The 20,290-nt window shown below is 35.7% G+C and overlaps 2 protein-coding genes across 2 annotated transcripts in view; one reads left to right on the top strand and one right to left on the bottom strand.

Moving 5' to 3' along the window:
• Nucleotides 1-17,636, top strand: part of LOC110455324 (DNA fragmentation factor subunit beta-like) — a 22,298-nt gene extending 4,662 nt beyond the window's left edge. The window contains exons 2-6 of the mRNA XM_021505404.1: nucleotides 9,597-9,726; nucleotides 10,157-10,351; nucleotides 12,139-12,218; nucleotides 14,430-14,704; nucleotides 16,560-17,636. Of these exons, the coding sequence (XP_021361079.1) occupies nucleotides 9,597-9,726; nucleotides 10,157-10,351; nucleotides 12,139-12,218; nucleotides 14,430-14,704; nucleotides 16,560-16,755 (876 nt within the window). The 3' untranslated portion in view covers nucleotides 16,756-17,636. The remainder of the gene's footprint in view (nucleotides 1-9,596; nucleotides 9,727-10,156; nucleotides 10,352-12,138; nucleotides 12,219-14,429; nucleotides 14,705-16,559) is intronic.
• LOC110455325 lies at nucleotides 4,002-9,653 on the bottom strand. Its single transcript, XM_021505405.1, has 6 exons — nucleotides 9,566-9,653; nucleotides 9,081-9,334; nucleotides 7,941-8,012; nucleotides 6,225-6,277; nucleotides 5,364-5,565; nucleotides 4,002-4,656 (listed from the first exon to the last, which is right to left on the bottom strand). The coding sequence occupies exons 2-6, from the start codon at nucleotides 9,205-9,207 to the stop codon at nucleotides 4,571-4,573; spliced, it is 540 nt and encodes a 179-aa protein (XP_021361080.1). The 5' UTR covers nucleotides 9,208-9,334; nucleotides 9,566-9,653; the 3' UTR covers nucleotides 4,002-4,570.
• Nucleotides 17,637-20,290: the final 2,654 nt, after the last annotated feature.

Raw genomic sequence — 20,290 nt, 5'->3', positions numbered from 1 at the left:
AAATTGTGAATTTCTTGACCCTGGGGTCTCACATTTCCCCCTGGGGAGGGGGTAAACTTTACTATAGTTTATATAGGGAAATCACATTTTGGACCAAAATTTGTTTAATTTCCATTGGAAGTAATTTAATTTGGGTTAGCATTATCAGTATTAGGTAGCAGTTTGGTAATAAGCACATATTAGCCCTGGCTGACCCCCCCGGGACTATTGGCTGGGGCCATAAAGGGTCAAATTGACTGAAATTTCAAAAATTGTGAATTTCTTGACCCTCGGGTCTCACGTTTCCCCATGGGGATGGGGTAAACTTTACTAGTTTATAAAGGGAAATCACATTTTGGACCAACATTTATTATGGTTTATAATGGCAAATGGTACTTTGAATATTACATGTTTATGACTTGATTGGAATTATAACCCTGAGTTGACAGTTTGATACTTTGAAAATTTTGAGCCAGCCCTACCCCCAAGGGCTGAAGGGTGGGGCCTAAAGGAGTCAGTGTGCTTAAATTTCTTCATTTTCCTTTTTGAGAATCAGAGGTGCTAGTTTCAAATACTAATTAGTCTTAAATCTGTATGTTAGATATTGAATAAGGTGGTTTTATTGTTTTTTGTCTTTGAATAATATTTCTGTTCGTGTTAAAAACAAAAAATTAACTCTCTGTATAAATATATCAGGTGACCGTTAAGGCCCATGGGCCTCTTGTTTTACTTACAGTCATAAAACTTAGAACGTTTTTAATCTTTTTGCAATCCAAGGAAATTAGCACATATGATAAATATACACACCACTTCTAAGAATATTGCAGAGGGAGGACCTGTCCATTCAAGTCTCACAAAGATGAGTACCGGGGCCCACTTGTATAAAACATCTCAAAGTTAAGGAAAATCTCAAGCAATGTATTGTTTTTGGGAAATCTTAGACTTGAGGAAATATCAAGAGTTGAGATCGATGTTTTATACAAGTGGGTCCGGGTAATTTATCAATGAACCACAGACCTTATCAGATATACAAATGTAATGCTGATAAGGACCATACATAACTTGGTCCAGCATTATTTGCCTCGTTTCTGACTTTCATCTGTCGAGTGATGCAGTACGTTGTACTGTTAATGAGATAAATGTAATCACGAAATTAAGACCGTGATCTTATTTAGCATTGCATACATGTATGTACTGTATTACATACAATAAGATGTGTAACTGTCAGTATTTTGCTGTATATTTGAATTGTCGACCTAAGGAAGACACAATGTCGTCAATTTGTCATTACTAAAAGTATTGACATTGAAAAACCGCAGACACCTGCAATGTTAAAGTTATTTTGTAAACATAGAATTATAATGTATCCATTTCTATTTTCGTTCAGGGTACACTTTAATTTTTGGATGAAATTTTTGAATACGTAAGTTTTATTATTTTTCTAACGTGGTGCTGATATGAAATTTAAAATTCCAACATGAACAGTTGTTTAGCAGCTTTTTTAACAAAAATAAATCTTCAAGGGCGGATCCAAGATTTCGTGTTGAGTTGTGTCACGTACACTGTTTTCAGAATACAGACTATAACTTTCCCTACTTATGATCTTGTAACAGATCCATTTTGTATGGAAAATAATGTTTTCAGAGACCCTAAACTTCTCTCCTGTAATTGATTTCTATATCAAATACATGAGGACAAATGACTGCACCTTGTCTTATTCCCAGATTAGCGAAGCTCAAGATATCAATCAGTCTAATCTATATGGTATCCAATGAAATTTTTGTATAGAAATTCTTCAATTAAAATTAAGTAAGCTAAAGTTAATTGCTGAAATTATATTGTATTTAAGCACTCAATTTACGTAAAGAAATTTTGATCTAGAAGAGCTTGCAGAGCATACCCCCACTATCTTACTATCTTGTGACCTGTTTATATTAATGTTAATTATTTAAAACCCGGTCAGAAATATCCCAGAAATGATATATTGGAATTAACGTTTGATTGTCATGTACATATAGTAACGGTTAAGATGACACTACCCAGGACATTAACCATGCACTTACGTGACTATATAGCTAGTACTTTGTATATATGGTTACTACTGAATATGCAATGCTTATAAGGAATTGTTTTATTTCTATATAAAAAAAATTTTTTTTTTTAAATATTTCATTTAGATTTAATAAAAAAAATCCCATGACAGTTAGATAATACATCAGACATAAATTAAGGGCTATATAGGTAACTTAATGCAAGAGGCTGGGGGGAGAGGTGGGGCACTTATTGTGTTGAATCTATGTACCATGTATGTATAAAAGTGACAATCAAAGCTAATTGTATTTGCACTGATGGTTTCCTGATCAATAGCTATACTTTACCAGGTATTATCGTTCCATTTATTTCGATGGAGACTGGAGAGTGTACGTGCAGTGACATAACTTTATCGTACTAATGCATGATCCCATACATATGTTGGAGAGACTTTCGTGTCATCTCCAAAGAGAATTTGATTTACCTTTAAAGGTTTGCCATCACCTTCAAGAGCTAACACAGCTAAACACATACTATAATAATAAATAATAATAATTGGAGGTTCTTATATACCGCTTTATCACAACTTAGTTCGTAGGTCGTCTCAAAGCAGTTCACAAATTATTATCTGTGGTTAAAGGGCCTTTGCAACCAGCCAATACATTTCTCAACTCCCTGGGGAGCATACAGCTGGAGCTGGCGCCATTTCGGCGCTAACAGCTAGCATTCAACAATTCTAGCACTGCCCAACCACGTACTCATTTACAGCTGAGTAGACTGGAACAAGCGGAGTAAAGTATCTTGCTCAAAGATACAACACATTTCCGTGGCGCGAACCCGCAACCCTTCGGTCACGAGCCTGGCGTCCTACCACTGGACTACCGTGCCTCCTACTAAAGAAATAATGAAGTCACTTATATAATTAGTACGCATGCAAATCCACATATGGTCCATGTATATGTGCATGCTCCAATATAGGATGGATAGCAGTGATTTTTCTACCTCTTTTAGACAGTACTCACTTTAATGAAAATAGGAAACAGAGAAGCATGATTTGGAGAAAATAAAGTGATTTTTGAGAACAGGCTATTATAAGGCCTCATGTCCATGGAATGCTAAGTTCACGGAGAGAAAAAATGCTGGATAGAAAAAACAAAATGATTCCTGGACAGCTATCTTGGATTTTGCTTGTAAAGTTTGTTACTGCTGTTTCTCAGAAAGTATTACCGAACCCATGGCCAGGTAATGATAAAGAGGCCATACTGAAACTTGGTGTGCATAATCCTGTTAGGCCAAAAAAAAAAGTCTGTTTAGGGTTGCATGGGCAAAAAAACAAGGGTAGGTAGCTATAGGTCGATTTTTTGGGGGGGGGGTTTGTATGTTTTTGTGTACTGTGTGGTCATGTGATTATGACCCTACTATTGTATGTAAAACAAAGAATTACATAAACAAGGTTCATTTGGAGGCAAATTGTTCTCCATATGATGACATTTAGCGCCAACACGGAGTTTGAAGTCATTTTGAAAGGCAAGGAAACCTCTAAAATTCGAAAATCAGCGGGTTTTTTAAAAAACAAATGTTGGTTGTTTTTGATGGGTTTTTTTTCATCAAAAAGTTTTGGGTAGGGGGTAAAAAGCTAGGGTCGGTCGGCAACCCTTAACAGACATCTTTTTTTTTGGCCTTGGTCTATGTACAGCTTTATAAATGTGCATGTTATGATTTGAGATGGATCTGAAAATTAAGCATGGAACGAGCCCTTCAAAGATCATGTTGCAAAATAATTTTCATGATGTCCTTGTATTGGTCATCTGTATATATGTGCTTGTTCCGAGGATTGAAAAGAACCGAGAAATTAGAAGAAACTTTATAGCTAAACATACATACCATTGACATTCCATATATATCTTTCATGGTACTGTTGGTGCAAAGATCCCTCTTGGATCTTGTGTTTTGATACAACATAAAACAGCAACAACAAATTACAATATCACAGCACAAATTTTTATTAAAACTTCAAAGATTAAGAGAAATAAATAATAGTTACATGTCACACGACTTTAATTTGTAGATTATTGCTTATTGTTAGGTCAAAAATAAATCTGTTTGTGTTGTTCGTATTTGAATCCAATCCTACTTCGAAGGAAATGTACAAATTTATTCTAAAAAGGCATGAAAAGTCCATTTATAATATATAAATATATTTGCGGTCTTTGTTACACATCCCATGTTCAGTGTCAAAATTTGTGAGAAATGTTTGTTAGCATTGTGGTACACAGGAATATTGATGTACAATGTATGTATAACGCAGTACATGTATTATTCACCTCAGCTTCGATTTCATTGGTTGGAAAATCAATGTACATATATACAGTACCAACTATACCAGAGGGATGATATAGTATTTGTATTTCCTGCTGGCATGAAATGAAATTGCCGCATAGATATATATGTATCTCTACAATCTTTAGCACATTAACCTCTTGGGTCTCTTGTCCAAAATGTTCTGCATTGCATTTTAACTGATGTAGTTAACATTACTCTGGTGCTGTACTGTTTTAAATCATTGATCTTGCATGGAGGCAAGTTCAGCATACATCGATGCCCTCACTTTCTCTGGGGACTTGCTACTGCGGGCAAGACAGAATGCTGAAATTGGAAAGTTGTAATATTTATAATAAATGCAACTGCTATAGATTGAATGTGAATTGACAAATATAAACATTTCAAAAATTCACATTTCAGAGGTTTACGTACAAACAGCATATCTATTTTCAGTTTATATGGAAAATAAACTGTAAATGTAAAATTTCTTTTGAGACATTAAATACACTAGATCAGATATTGGTTAAATGGCATGATATTTCATTGAGTTAAGTTAGCTACTTATAACATTTTATACCATCCAAGGCATGTGCAGGTACAGTAGTTGTACTGCACTACTAGTACGTATATACCAGAAAGCTTTCACCCTTTACTGGGAAAATTCATATTCACTTATAACCTAATTTCGCTTTTCACCTGTGATTTTATATATATGTTGTGTACTTATATTCACTGTGATGATATATTCGCCATCATATTACAAAGGGCAAAAGGTATAATATCAAACTTCAACAAATTACATTATGGTCATGTGTATAGTATTGATTGTTTCTCTTGAATCAAAAAAATCAAGTACAATGTATGTACAATATACTTTTAAGATAATTGGAAACTATCTTCGTGATTTTTCTCCTATATTTCATTATATTAAACATTTATTTCAGTGTTTAGAACCCATGTCTGTCCCAAGATGTTCTATCACCAGTTTTATACGTTGCACTCAGTTGAAGCAATTTTATCATAGAATTTACCTGTAACAGCCTGGACAATAACCTCATGGGGACCCTTCAAGTTGTTTGAAGCGAGCTCCTCGTCCGTAAAGAAGGTGTGCAGTAATTGTGCAGCCATCTTCTCCCCGTTCAGGTCCCGGCCACGCGTCCTACCTGCAGCAATGGCAGCGTCTCGTTGGTCACGATGTATGAAGACATGTGACCCTGAGGACAGCTCAATCATCTACAGAACAAAGGTCAAGCAAAGGTCACACTATAATTATCAACACGCAGTGTAGGGACATAGGAGATGGCGTTATCACGATCAGGCCTTACTAATTAACTTCATCAGGTCAAAATTCTACTTTCCAATGCACGCGATTGGGCAGAAACGGTTTGTGTCTAGTTGCATTTCCAAAGAAACTTGGATGTATAAGTAGCTATATATAGGTTGGTAATTTTACAATAAATATTAACTAGATCTAGAGTATCATTGTCCATGCATGCATGCCTATCCTTAACAGTCCTTCTGAAAATTGTCTGAAAGAAACGTAATAGTAGGCAAAAAAAAAAAAGGGTGAAAAAATGTCTTACATATTTTCATACTTACACAGTATTTGATCACTGATCAACAGGTTTGTTGTTTGCTGGTATGTTCAAACCTGTGTCAGTTGAATTGTGTGTATATTTGTTCATAATGTCGGCTACCCCAACAAAAGTACTGCAGTAAATTCATATCAAAATTTGATATCTATTGACCATGACACGGCTATAATCATCAATATCTTATTGAATGAAACCTTCATAAGTTTTACTTGGTGGAGGCTGAGCAGTTCTTAAGGATAAATATAAAGCACACATACCAAGGTAATCACATATTTGAGTCAAAAAGGAAGCATGTACCCTGTATTTTAAGGCATCCTCAGGAGATAATATCCCAGCCCTTGGTCTACCTTCTACAATTAAAAAAATAATAGTTTATTGTCAGGACTTGTTCTACATTAGAGACAAGATCTGAATTAGAAGTCCTTGATAAGATCAACAGGGCCGTTTTCGTTTAAACGGCCAAACCTGCTGTGACAACTGTGGCGTAAGGAGTAGCATATATATACCATCATGGATGTTGATTTTAAAACTTCGATTTACAATTCAAATTTCTAGGGGTGTCACAATACGCCAAGAGTGTATCACGGTATATTACAATACAGAATGAATATATTGCGATGTGTATCCCAATATATATTGTCATAGGAAGGATGTGCTCAATTTTATAATAAGTTGTTGTCATGATTAGAATGTTATCAAACTTAATCATATAATATGGTTACATAGATTTAAGATTTTTGTCAAACTGACCATCGATTACAAATTTTGAACTATTAAAAGCCTGCTTTATGCATATAATTATTGGCATATCTGTTAGAATTTGCAGTAATTTGTTAAGTTAAAACACACCAAGTAGATACATAAAAATATTCTTTTGAAAAATATTGCAATACAGCAATATTTCATCTCTGTATTGTGATACCGGAGTATTGCGATATACCTGTTTTCCGACATATTGTGACCGCCCTACAAATTTCAGTCTCTATACTCAGGATAGGTCTAGACATACCCTGATGTAACACATTCCAAGGTCCCTGTCAATACTAGTTACTACTTACTTGCATTTTTGAGTCACAAGTGTTTAGGGTTATTGGGACACTAGCTGAATTTACTACCTACCTGGGAGGTCACGTGTTTAAGGTTATTGGGACACTAGCTGAATTTACTTCCTACCTGGGAGGTCACGTGTTTGGGGTTATTGGGACACTAGCTCGTGTTTAAGGTTATTGGGACACTAGCTGAATTTACTTCCTACCTGGGCGGTCACATGATTGGGGTTATTGGGACACTAGCTGAATTTCCTTCCTACCTGGGAGGTCACATGATTGGGGTTATTGGGACCCTAGCTGAATTTACTTCCTACCTGGGAGGTCACGTGTTTGGGTTTATTGGGACACTAGCTGAATTTACTTCCTACCTGGGCGGTCACATGATTGGGGTTATTGGGACACTAGCTGAATTTCCTTCCTACCTGGGAGGTCACGTGTTTGGGGTTATTGGGATACTAGCTGAATTTACTTCCTACCTGGGAGGTCACATGTTTGGGGTTATTTACTTCCTACCTGGGAGGTCACGTGTTTGGGGGTATTTGGACACTAGCTGAATTTACTTCCTACCTGGGAGGGCACATGATTGGGGTTATTGGGACACTAGGTGGATTTACTTCCTACCTGGGAGGTCACGTGTTTGGGGTTATTTGGACACTAGCTGAATTTACTTCCTACCTGGGAGGGCACATGATTGGGGTTATTGGGACACTAGGTGGATTTACTTCCTACCTGGGAGGTCACGTGTTTGGGTTTATTGGGACACTAGCTGAATTTACTTCCTACCTTGGGGGTCACATGTTTGGGGTTATTGGGACACTAGCTGAATTTACTACCTACCTGGGAGGTCACATGTTTGGGGTTATTTGGACACTAGCTGAATTTACTACCTACCTGGGAGGTCACGTGTTTGGGGTTAAGGGCACCTGCTGTAGTTATACTATATACACAGACTACTTATGATTACCTGGTTCAGGAAGGGTTAGAGTCACCTGCTCTAGTTGGTCCACCAGGTTCTGTCTGAGGGTAATGATATGATCTGCAATAAACAGTATTATATATCCATAAAACAGGGGTGTGCAATTCCACTGGATGCCCTAGGCCTAGGCCTGATGCTAATTTACAATGTAATGGCAATCTGATTTTTGCAACAGCTGGGCTAGTGAAAATTTGCAATATTTAATCTGTGTGTATGTGAAAATTGATCTTATTGGATTTTGTAAATATTCCTGCAGACTAGTACATGTACTCCTAATATAACGGTGTACACCTCTGTATAATTCCTTTATGAAACAGCACACTGAATGAAGTTCAGTGTTTATATCTTTAAAGTTTAGTTTCTATGTACAAATTTAAGACATAAACATTAATTGATTGAAACACAATTATTGTCTGCTCCAATAAGTACTGAAAGGTAAAACAGAAAATCGAACCCAGGCTGCCTTGGTGAAAGGTGATTTTATTATTCACTGTGCCACCCAATTGCAACCACCCTTAACCCTTTCACTCCTAGGTAACTTTAGTAGACTCGACTATACATTTATCTGGGCAAGTCCATTATGGTCTACAGTGGTGACGCGGGGTTAACCCTTTCAACCCCCTATGTAACTTTAGTACTGTAACTTTACATTTTGTTTATCTTTGTATTTTAATTTTTGTATTCTTCGAATTCCATGATATGGCTGTGACATACTGAGGTCTGACTTCAGATTACTAAAGCATACTGTATCTATTAAATATGATATACAATTATATCATATACATGTACTGTAATTGGGGAACCTTTGCCCATGCAGTCAAATACTCGCCCATTTTCATTAACATCCATATATGTTTGCCTAGTGTTAATTTTGCCCTTAACAGGTTTTTATGCCCCCGCCATAAAATGGGGGGCATATAGTGTTGCCCATGTCCGTCCCGTCCCATCCATGAGTTGGGGCATTTATGTCATACAGACATTTTCTAGTCTGTATATACATTGCTTGTTGTAAACTAACATTCACTGTCACAATAAATTTGCCCTCATTGGGAGGGCGAAAAAGGCGAAAGTTACACTGCAGCGAAAATTTCCCAATAAATACTGTAGAAATAGATTTGTATGACTTACTACATTTGGTTTGTTTTAGTTCCTTTTCAAATTCTCCAAACTTTCTTGTCACCTGCTCACAGCACCGACATTGTGCCGTCTGTTCATGATCAAAGGTCTTGGTGTTAAGGAGTGTCTCTGGCCTCATACTTGGTAGGGCGACCCCGACACGGGGAGAGGGAAGCTTGATGGAATCAGTGCACGTGTGTCTCCTCGGCCTGGCCTGTGGGGCCACTACAGCATATCCCTTCTTCTGTATTGATTCTGAGATTCTCCTCAAAAAAAAAAAAAAAAAAAAAAAAAAAAAATATGTTTCATGCATGCATTGTTTTTTTGTGTTACCAAAATTTTCATGTAACATAACTTTTGCTGAAAACTTAATTAAAAACTTCACACGGAAATGACTCTTATTCCGCTTCAGATCCAAAGATGGAAAGGTATCTTTTGTACGTCCATTTATTTTGGTTTTGATGTTGGTTGCTGTCAAATTGATAGGTATTATTAACTGTTGGTACACTTTGTTACTCTATATTTCAGCTTTCTCAAAAGGAGGTGACTGTGGTGATAGAAGATGATGGGACAACAGTATGTGATGATGCCTTCTTCAAAAAGTTACCAGCTCAGACTGTCTTTGTCTTCCTTCAGAAAGGAGAGCGATGGAGGGGAGGTAATTACATAATACTTAAAATTACTCTTACTTTCAAATTTTCGTTGAAATTACATTATCTCGAAAGATCTAGGTAGATTGTCACAGTAATTAAAATGACACAAGTAACCACTTACATCACCATAGTAAATTCTGTTTACAAAGTTTTCTATATCGCAATTCTTTATGCTATATTTAAAGATATTGTACAGATTTCGCATTATGAAACTCTTTTGGAATCCAGATATAAGAAATTTCTAGGTAACATACACCCTTAAATAAAATAAAAATGTTTGGTCTTGTATGCTTATCATAATGTACATGTGTTTGATAATATAATCACAAAATTGAAATATTATGATAATGTTTACACTATGACATAAGATAACATTTTATTGACTAGGTCTTTTTTAAAGTTGTGTTTTGTTGTAATGATAAATCATGTTTTCAGCTGGAGCCTTGATACATGATGCCCTTAGCAAGTTGTACTGTACCTCCAGAAAGAATGAAATTGCTGGTCAAATTCGAGATCTCCTCCAGGGAGAGGATGCTCCAGAGAAAATTCACATCATCTCTCAGTATCTTGAAATGATGCAGACTAACACAGACTGCGAGAAGAGATATGAAGATGAAGACTGGTTTGATGGTAAGTTATCTCCCTTGATAACATGTATGTTTCCCTAGATAGCATGTTTCCCTAGATAGCATGTAATTATATGGGTTTTTTAAACCTGTTTCAAAACGCAGCATGTATGTATCATTTTTTGCATCATTGTGTATAATACTACATGTAGGACCCTATTGGTTTTACACTGAATCTGTCTATCCCACCCCCTTTTCCACAATGCAATTTCTTCTTCTTTGAAAGGACTGGCTTATGATTACTTTTCAGGTTAAAAGGGCGAAGTCGCTCGTTATAAATACAGCATTATATACATTCTGTACCAAAGGAATACTGTGGTGTAAAAAATCAAACAATATCATTCCATGACTTAAACAGTGATTATATTAGTGTTACCCCACGATGCCTTGTTAAAGAATAGAGAACACATTGGTCTTTACACATTAGTGCTATTAAAAATTATAAACTGTCAAATTTTTAAGCAACTTGGTGCAAGTAATAGCAGGGCTATTTTGGGACCATTTTCCTTTATAATTCTCGGCTTGTATTCAGATGACAATGCAACAGCATCATCTAAAATGAAGTGATCTTCAATGAATAAGGACGTTTCAGTATTTTAGATGATACCTTTCAAAAATGTAAGTATTTGGTATAATCCAAAGATTCCCTATTCGGTTAACCACAACACATATCTCCTAATTCCAAAGTCGCAGGCCCCATTCCACAAACAGCGAGAAAAAGCCATGCATATTTAATTTGCACTTAACAGTTATAGTTCCCAAAGGGTACAACAGTATTCCAAGAGCTGATAGGTTTGTAGTGTGATTGGGGAGTCTCACACATATATCATGATTTGGTGAACCTTGCATATAGCAAAATTTCCTCTTGTACAGTATTGTACACATGTATTTTTTCTATTTAGTTTTTGCACTGCAATACTTCCAGTACTTTGATTTCTAGTCATCTGTGGTAAAACAGCTCTGGTAGCTGATGTTTGTTTTTATGTAACCAATAATTTTCTTGAATCTTGTACCTTCTTGTTTCTAAACCACTGAAAGAATTGTCTCCCTTTTTACGGAAATGCATTAAGGATCCACGTACCACTGTCAAAACTGTAACTCAGTGTTGGAAACTGGGTAATTTTCGGAATGACAATAGCTTTGATAAATCATTTCTGAAAAGAAAACCATACCTTGCGGGGCATGTATGAGAAATTATAAAGATGAAATATACAAAACATAATCAACAAGTGTTCTGCAGAAATTCAGCGGGGCTAGGTAGGGATGTGAAACCTGGGCCTGTATTCATGAATTTGGTCTCATGCTCAAGCATGGATTTTGTGCTCAAACCAACTTTCTTGTATCGCACTCAAATCATGTCAAACGATCAAAAAGTCAAATGTAAAAATTGAAAACAGTATTTGGCTTCAAGTTTCTTCAAAGTTTCTTCAAATCATTGACAAAGTAAAGTTTAATTATTAATTTATAACCGTAACAAGAAATTAGGCTTGAGCACAAATTCCATTGCTTAAGCATGAGAGCGACTCCATGAATATGGGCCCTGCATGGACTTCAGACTGTTAAACTGGCGCTAATTTTTTCCCTTTTTTGAAAGATTATACTATCACTCCAACTGATTGAGCTACCTAGTCAACTCAGCTGTGCTATAGTTATATCCGAAAGCAAATTGAGGGGAGGTTAATGTATATAGAAAAAAAAACAGTGCAGTGGGACAGGGATCCTTAAAAATTGTCTTAGCTATACATATTTGGTCAGTTATATTGTTTAACTGTTAGGTTGTCTGATCCTCAGGCCTCAATAAGAAGTACAAAAGTAAGAGTGAGGTGATGAGACACAGTGCCCAGACGAGACTTCGCAGCTACTACACAACGGTAGGTACACACGAAAATCTTATACAGCAATTTCATTATGCAGGGTCAACATTTTCGGGGAATTCGAATGTTGTCCAACGCTGTAAAGTCTATAAGAATTGTTTTCTTGATTAGAATGGAGAATGGCAATAAGGTATTCACAGTTAAAATGTTTCACATGTTCTGGTTGTGGATACTATGAAAATAAAACCTCCCCGATAAATATTTAAGTGCGGTACAGTAAGACTCCTCACATGTACACTCACCGATGTACTGACCATTAGGACGTCACAAATGTTATCACAAGCTTGCTCTCAATATCTTCACCATTCTATTTAGATAACCGATCAATGGGGCCTGTATAAGCACATACATATTTAAACATTTCTTTCACTTAACAGAATTACCATAAAAAGGGTACACTTTTGAATTATTTAAGATTTTTTTGCAAATTATTCACATATCAATTGTAAGCTAGAGGTCAAAAAAATAAAATGCCTTTTGCTGTTCTGGAATTTGATATGTTTTATGTTGATATTGTCATGCAAACAAGTTGCAAAGTTATCAAAATTTGCAATATTTGGTTGACATGAAAACTTTTACGATTTATAGTTTATAAATCATTGAACATATCAAGCAAGTGTTCTGGTAGGGTTTTCTGCGCTGCTGAAGTTTGTCATATTTTATGATGCCCAGCTGGAAACAGTTAGCGATATTATCAAACTTATTGAACATAGCTAACAACATTAATTATTTTATATACATGTCTGTGTTTTTTGTTTGCTCATTCTGCAAAATATTTGTTGTTCACGCACAGTTATTTTGTCTTTCTGCACCAAAACAAATCTTCTTCAAATTTACCTACATCTGTTTATTTGTTGTTGATTTTTTTTGTCATTATTGGTATGTAGAGGATACATTTACATCTTGTTAGGTCTGTTACAACTGTTACAAAGTTACTTATATCTGTATATATTTTTAAAAAAATCTAATTATTGTCATCACAGTGTTTTTTCAGTCGCAGAGCTCGTACGTAAAGTGTAGCTATAAAACAAATAATAATTCTCACTTTTTAGTTTTACAAAAATGAAGGTACTGAAAACCGATTTTCTAAGCCTTTTTCTTTTCTTGCTTTTGGTACATATACCAATGTGAATTCAACTGGTAGTAATATTGTTTGAGCCCAGAACAGTTGTTCGCGCCCCCATTTTTCAAGAAGTCGCCTACATATATATTGTATACCAGGATATTTTCGCTGCAGTCTAATTTTCGCCTTTTTTCGTCAGCCGTAATTATGAGGGCAAATTTATCAAAACAGTGAACATTATTAAACAACATATTATGCATAGTATTAATTAAATGTGAAGGGCAAAATTAAAACTGAGCAAATATGGATTATTCTGGATCATGGCGAAAATTTGACTGGGCAAAAAAACATTACGGTATACAGTAACCAAGTACCAGCTGGGATACAGAATCTTGACATGCCTACCTTTGTGGGAACATTTCTGAGGTCCTCTGTAAAACAAAATAGATAGGTTATTTAGGCAATATGATCTTTATGTTCAGATCTCTAAATTTTCAATATTTATGTTATAATATTACCAAATTCATGATATCCGGTAATATCTATATGAAATATTGATTTTGACAGAAAATATTTAATAGCAAAAATGACTTCAATAATGTTTCAATGATTGTTAGCTTATATATATAATTATTATTAACTGGAAACATATATATTATCTTTACTTTATTTAATATTATATTTCATTTTATATCGTGTTTCATTTTATATCATATTTCTATTTATATCACATTTTCCTTGACATTTTTTTCTCATAAATCTCATTTCCCTTCATACCACATTTATCTTTTATTCACATTTCATTTTATATCACATTTCTCTTGCTATCACATTTCACTTTACATCACATATTTCACTCTATCACATATTCGGCCTGTTATCCAATGAATTCGCCCGTGTAATATGCCAGTCAGAAATCTATTGTGATGTCATAATATGGACAATGACGTGATGTCATAAATTGTGAATGGCACAACAAAATGTCTGTCTCCGTTGTATTTTACATTTCCCTCTGTAAAATTGTACATGACATTTAGAGGTATTTTGACATAAATTATAATCATAATAGACAATTTTGAGAAAATGTACGGCCATGTTTAAATTCTACGAAATTACTGACCTAAATTATTGTGGGTTTTTTTCAGGCAAAGGACCAAGTGGAGAAAGAAGCTGCTGGGGATTATAAAGATCTCTTACTCACCAGTTTAGACGATGTTCTTAACAAACTCAAACACAATGACTTTCACTCGACCTACTTTGACCGGTCCGCTGGCACGAAGCTGCGGCTGTGTGACAAGAAAGGCTGGTTTAAATGCCAAGGCCCATTTGACAGTGAATCATGTGACAAGTATCACACCATCAACCCCTACGCCTCCAAGGGATACCGTCAGTTGTTTGGTCTCTGGAACCTGGACCACATGTAAGTGCCCCACTTAGTGTTGTGTGGTCGAACAATATCCAGTAGTACCAGTGTCCTGTACACATTTTATCAACAGTCATGAAAATGTTTGGGAAATGAGTATGAACCCTATATCCTAGTGACCTTAGGGTGCCATTAAATGATGGACTCGTGGCTTATAGTACCTGATACATTACTGTACCTGGCGTGTTACAAGGAAGGCCTGTTTGACCCCTGTGTGTTCGCAGGTGTAATTTCACCCAAGGGATTTAGGAATCGGAAAGCAACTCATTAGCTTGGGGTTGAAAGGTGCTGCATATGTATGTATTAACCCCAGGTCCTACAAATAGTGTATATATACAAATAAACAGCTCTTAGAGTGCCAATTATTGATTAGATCACATTATATATTGATGGACTAGGTATATAGAATTGGCAAGCTTCCCATTAAACTTGAACAATAACACTGAGGTGAAACTTAATTAGAGAAATTTTAAATTTCATTCCATTCCAAGATATACATGGAAATTGTACTTGCAGTGTGGTTAAGGCAGTACAGTTATGCTTAATTATAATACCCCCTCCCCCCATCACCCTCATGAATTGGTTCGACAACATGTTTAGCTCAACTGATCCGAAGGATTAAGGTGAGATTGTGCATTACTGTAGCCTCTGTTGTCCATCTGTCAACAAATAGTTTAACAACTTTTACTTCTGAACTGTTGACGGGAACAAAATTTGACTGAAAACATCCAAAGGTGGTGTCCCAAATTGTACAAATGATGGGGCTGAGAGGCAGGTCAAAAGGGGGTAATTTGGCCATATTGCTTCAGACATCTTCTCTAGAACTATGAAATGGATATTTTGATGGAAGCATATTGAGATGGTGGATCAAAGATGTACAACAATCCCCACCCCCACCCCTGGGGGCCGGAACTGGGTCCAAAGGGATCATTTGGCAATATTGCATTCAATGAAGCAACATGTACTCTGAACCTTTAACCACAAACACAATTGCCGAGTATAAAGAAAGGAATACACATATGCTTCCAGGATAGTCCAGGGTCTACCCCCTCCCCTAGGGGCTTAGTCCCTGGGTCATTTCTTTGAAACTGTTGAAATCCTCGCCCTATAACCATATATACAATTCCAGAGTATAAAGAGAGGAAAGCAAATGTGTAACTAGGATGGCTCAGGGGTCTGGGTCAAACCTTGAGGACTAAGTGCCCGAATTATAACTTTGAAACAGTTGCAATCCCAGCCCGTAACCAAACATAATAACATAATCTATAGAGTATGCTGCTTGGTTTAAAGAGATGAACTCAATATTAATCATAATTGTCTTTTGTCGTGCCCTCAACCCTTAGGGACTACATTTGAGACCCCATGCATCCTATAGTTATATACAATTGCTGAGCACGAAGATTTGGATTTGCACATGCTACCAGGAATGGCTTAGGGTACTGGCCCTATTCCTTGCATCTTGTTTGGATACTTTTAATGAGAATATTTTACCATGATTGCTTAAGTGTCCAGGTGAATGATACAGCTCCTCTGGGCCACTTGTTGATTGTTAGCAGATTGACTAAGAGATAAAATGGAAGGGGAGATGGATGCACAGTAAATATCTTTTCACCTTTTCATTAGTTAGTTAAATAATCAGATGGGTTCCAAACAGGAAGTGGATTACAAGAAACTGATAGCAGGAAGAAGAATTGGGGGGGGGGGGGGGCTTACAGATGACTTATCACACAGGGGGGATAGAAGTTATCATATACATAAATATGCAAAAGCTCTCATTGTACAATTAGGTAGATGTATGATAAAAACCATTTCTGATTTCTGTGGTGAATGATTTATGTTTTTTTTATTGCAGTATTGAAAAGTCAAGGGAGGTAATACCAGCATACATAGAGGCAGCAAAGAATTTACCAAAGGGGAAAGAACTGAACTCTGACCAACTCTACACCCTACTGTTTACCAGACAGAACCTCAAATTTGTCCAGGTTGGCTGCCACAAGAAAGCTGCACGTAGCTCTGGAAACTGTGCTTGGGAGGATTTTACTCGCTAACCAACTTTTTACACACACATCCTGAGAAGATTGATTGCCATATTATTATAGTTTTACAAAGTTGTCTGGATGCCTGTCGTCCACAGTAACTTGTCCGGAAAACTCCATCTTTACTTACAGGCAGATTTTATTAAAACTGCACTTGAATTAACAGTATATTATGTAGTTGTGCACCAGCATTTTAATTTCAGATTTCAAAATGCTTTAAGGGAATTACGGCCCTTTATGCAAAATAACCTGTCAGAAAAACGCCATCTTAACTAATAAGCAGGTTTTATGGAAACTTCACTTAAATGATCAGTATATTATGGAGTTGTGCACCTGTATATTAATTTCAGATTTCAACACTTTTTAAGGGAGTTATGGCCCTTTATGCGAAATATTTTATCCGTAAACCCCAAGGTCAAGGTCACTAAATGATGTATAAATTATCCTCCAGATGACAGTTCTAGTTCTGATATTCTCGATATACCGACATTTAGTATACTCAGAAAGGCTGTATTTACACAGATATTCTGTACAGATTGTCTTTGTAAACAGAAGCTTCATTTGCACTGATTAAAGATAAAATGCTTTATCTTTTGATAATGAGACTTTTTCCACGTTGATGATTAGATTTTTACTACAAAAAAATCAAATAATTTTATTCCTAATATTTGTTTTTAAGGTCACCTGACTATTTGAAAAATATTTACATGTATGTATAAAATAATGCAGGGGTCAAACCAGAGTGTTTGCTCTGGCATCCCTTTACTTTACCAATGTTACTGTCCTGGAAACATAAGCGCACAGCATCAAAATGAAAGCCAAACTTGAAAAAAAACTTGAAAATTAAGTCCCTCTCAGTCAGAAAAAAAAAAATGGTTGTTCCATCTTCTATTCCGTCTTTGCGTATTGCAGAGTTATCTTCTCTTGGGAGCAGGTATTGATTGTTACGTCACTTGTTTGTGAGAGTAACGTCATCAATTTTTGAGAAAACGACTTAATTTTCTCACACAAACCAGTGACGTAACAATCAATACCTGCTCCCAAGAGAAGATAACTCTGCAATACGCAAAGACGGAATATGCAAGGGAGAATATTCCAAGTTGGAAAACCCAGTTCTGAGTGGAACTTTTCTTTTGGATTATAACTGATTCTAATCTGTTAAGTGTCGGGAACAAGGACATGATTGTCTCCTATGTAAAAGCTTGTTTTACTTTGTATGACCAATCTCCTATGTAAAAGTCTGATTTACTTTGCATGAAGTTGAAAGAGTTCTTGATTGCTGTATACAATAGAATGTACTTTGTTTTTAATTGATTTCATTTTGTCTGATGACGAAATTTGGAATTGAAGCTGGAATTTGTTAATATTGATTGGCATCAAAAGATAGATTTTACTTCTACAAAACACTAAACATAAACAGCCTTAGTTTTGCAATGGCCTCTCAGGTTCATGTATCTTGCATGGTTGATGAAGTAAATTTTCCCAATTCATACCACATACAGTAACTATGTGAATATTCCAGCTTTAAGCCATATCTGAACAGAATTGAAAATAATCAGGATTTGTTAATTGTACCGTATACATGTTTTTCCCCCTGTGTTACTTTCATATGAATTCACACAAGTGTTGAAATGATATCTTTTTAGATTGTTGACTCTATACTTCTTCTTAACTTTAAATTTGTACAGCTTTGTTGAATTTTTAGATTTATCATTTGTTATGCAAAAAAAAGGGGCCATCTTTTCTCTATCAATTTCTACTGCTTAGCTTTACGAGGCTGGGCCTCTTGTTGATAATATTGATATACATATCTATACATACCTCTAGTATGTATACCTTTCAGTGATATCTTGTATGATCAATAGAGCTATTGATCTAGTGCAATATGTTTAAATATGTTTATATTTTGATATACTTAACTTTTTAAAGATACTGAAAATATTTCTGACTTTTCTGGTTTATTGTTCGTTATTCATCTGCCATATTTAATTTTTTGATTGGAATACATCAAATTTGGCTCGAAATTAAAAAGTGTGATAGAATGTGTTTAAATCAATTCATATACATGTATACATGTACAATGTATGTAAATATATACATTCCGAGTTAGTCATGCTCTGAAAGTACAGTTATAAATGTCTGGTACAAATGTTGAGCTATGACCTACCAGTATGGTCATGTTCTGTATTACGTTTTGACCTATGACCCAACAAATATTGTGTTCCTATTTGTTCTTTAATCACCCTGTGTGTGGTCAGTTGTTGATTCTGGGTAGGCCTACAATGAATTTGCATCCTGAATGCATGTCTACAATGATTTTAAAAGAGTAAGTATTTTCTTTCTGAGTACAGTGTTTATCTAATATGATGGCACACAATTTATTTTTCAAAATAAAAGAACACGAATATCATATTATATATATATATATAAACAGACATTTCGCTGCAAGTTTAGAAAAAACATTATAATGAAGTAAATAATGTTTGTCAATGACTTATACCACCATAATGAAAACTGCAGGTGAACAGGGCTATCTCACATAGGCAATGTTTTCAAAATCTAAAATGCTGACTATACCCCAGTATAGGGGGCCGCGGTGGCCAGGTGGTTAAGGCGTCTGACATTCTGCTACCACTAGCCCTCCACCGCTGGGTCGCGGGTTTGAGACCTACGTAGGGCAGTCGCCAGGTACTGGCCGTTGGTCGGTGGTTTTTCTCTGGGAACTTCAGCTTTCCTCCACCACCAAAACCTGGCACGTCCTTAAATGACGGTTGACCAGAGCTGTTAATAGGACGTAAAACACAAACAAACAACTATACCCCAGTACAATGTACTACATGTAAATTAGTATATGTTTAACTCGGATCAACTTAAATGATGAATGTCTGTGTTAATGTATAAGAGACACATAGGCTAGGAATAAGAGCCTGAATGTAATTTTGTCTGTAGCTGTGTTGTGTATGCCTACAATGCATCTAAACTTGTAAACATACTAGTAAAGGAAATCAATAAAAGGTTTGATACTTATTTTAATTCTGTTGTGTTGTCTGTGATATGATGGTGAAAACCCAGTTAACGCTTTCACCACTGTAGACCATAATGGACTCATCCAGATCAATGTATGGTAGAGTCTACTAAAATTACCTAGGGGTGAAAGGGTTAAGTTGTTATGCAGTGGTAAGTTTGTATGACATGATGCTATATACATGTACTGCCATTACCATGGAGATGTAACTATTAAAAAAGTGAACATTGGTTCAAACTCAAATATTTCATTAGTGATACACATGGCCATGGCATGAGAATACTGCAAAAATATGTATGTTTACAGTAATATATATATATATATATACACTGTATTTCAACTATCAATGATTAGTAACTGCAATATTTTTTTGTTTCTATTATTTTAAGTAATACAACCTCGCTGAAGGTGGAACTCAACCTTATAGACTAGGGACTAATAATACTAAGATCATGCATCTTTGAAATCCTAGAGTACTGCTTCTCAATACACAAACCTTTGAAATATATTGAGACAAAATTG

The sequence above is a fragment of the Mizuhopecten yessoensis genome, unplaced genomic scaffold (assembly GCF_002113885.1).
Source record: "Mizuhopecten yessoensis strain PY_sf001 unplaced genomic scaffold, ASM211388v2 scaffold8195, whole genome shotgun sequence".
NCBI lineage: Eukaryota > Metazoa > Mollusca > Bivalvia > Pectinida > Pectinidae > Mizuhopecten > Mizuhopecten yessoensis.
The sequence above is the reverse complement of the archived record's forward strand: the minus strand, read 5'-3'. Positions and strand labels throughout refer to the sequence as shown.

Bases quoted from the DNA above. Each gene is read 5' to 3' on its own strand.
- LOC110455325 (XM_021505405.1), bottom strand. From the start codon at position 9,207: ATGAGGCCAGAGACACTCCTTAACACCAAGACCTTTGATCATGAACAG. The intron at 6,278-7,940 runs GTAATCATAAGT...TTTTAATTGTAG, and splicing joins TCTAACCCTTCCTGAACCAG to AAGGTAGACCAAGGGCTGGG. The intron at 4,657-5,363 runs GTAAATTCTATG...TTCCAATTTCAG, and splicing joins TATTGTCCAGGCTGTTACAG to CATTCTGTCTTGCCCGCAGT.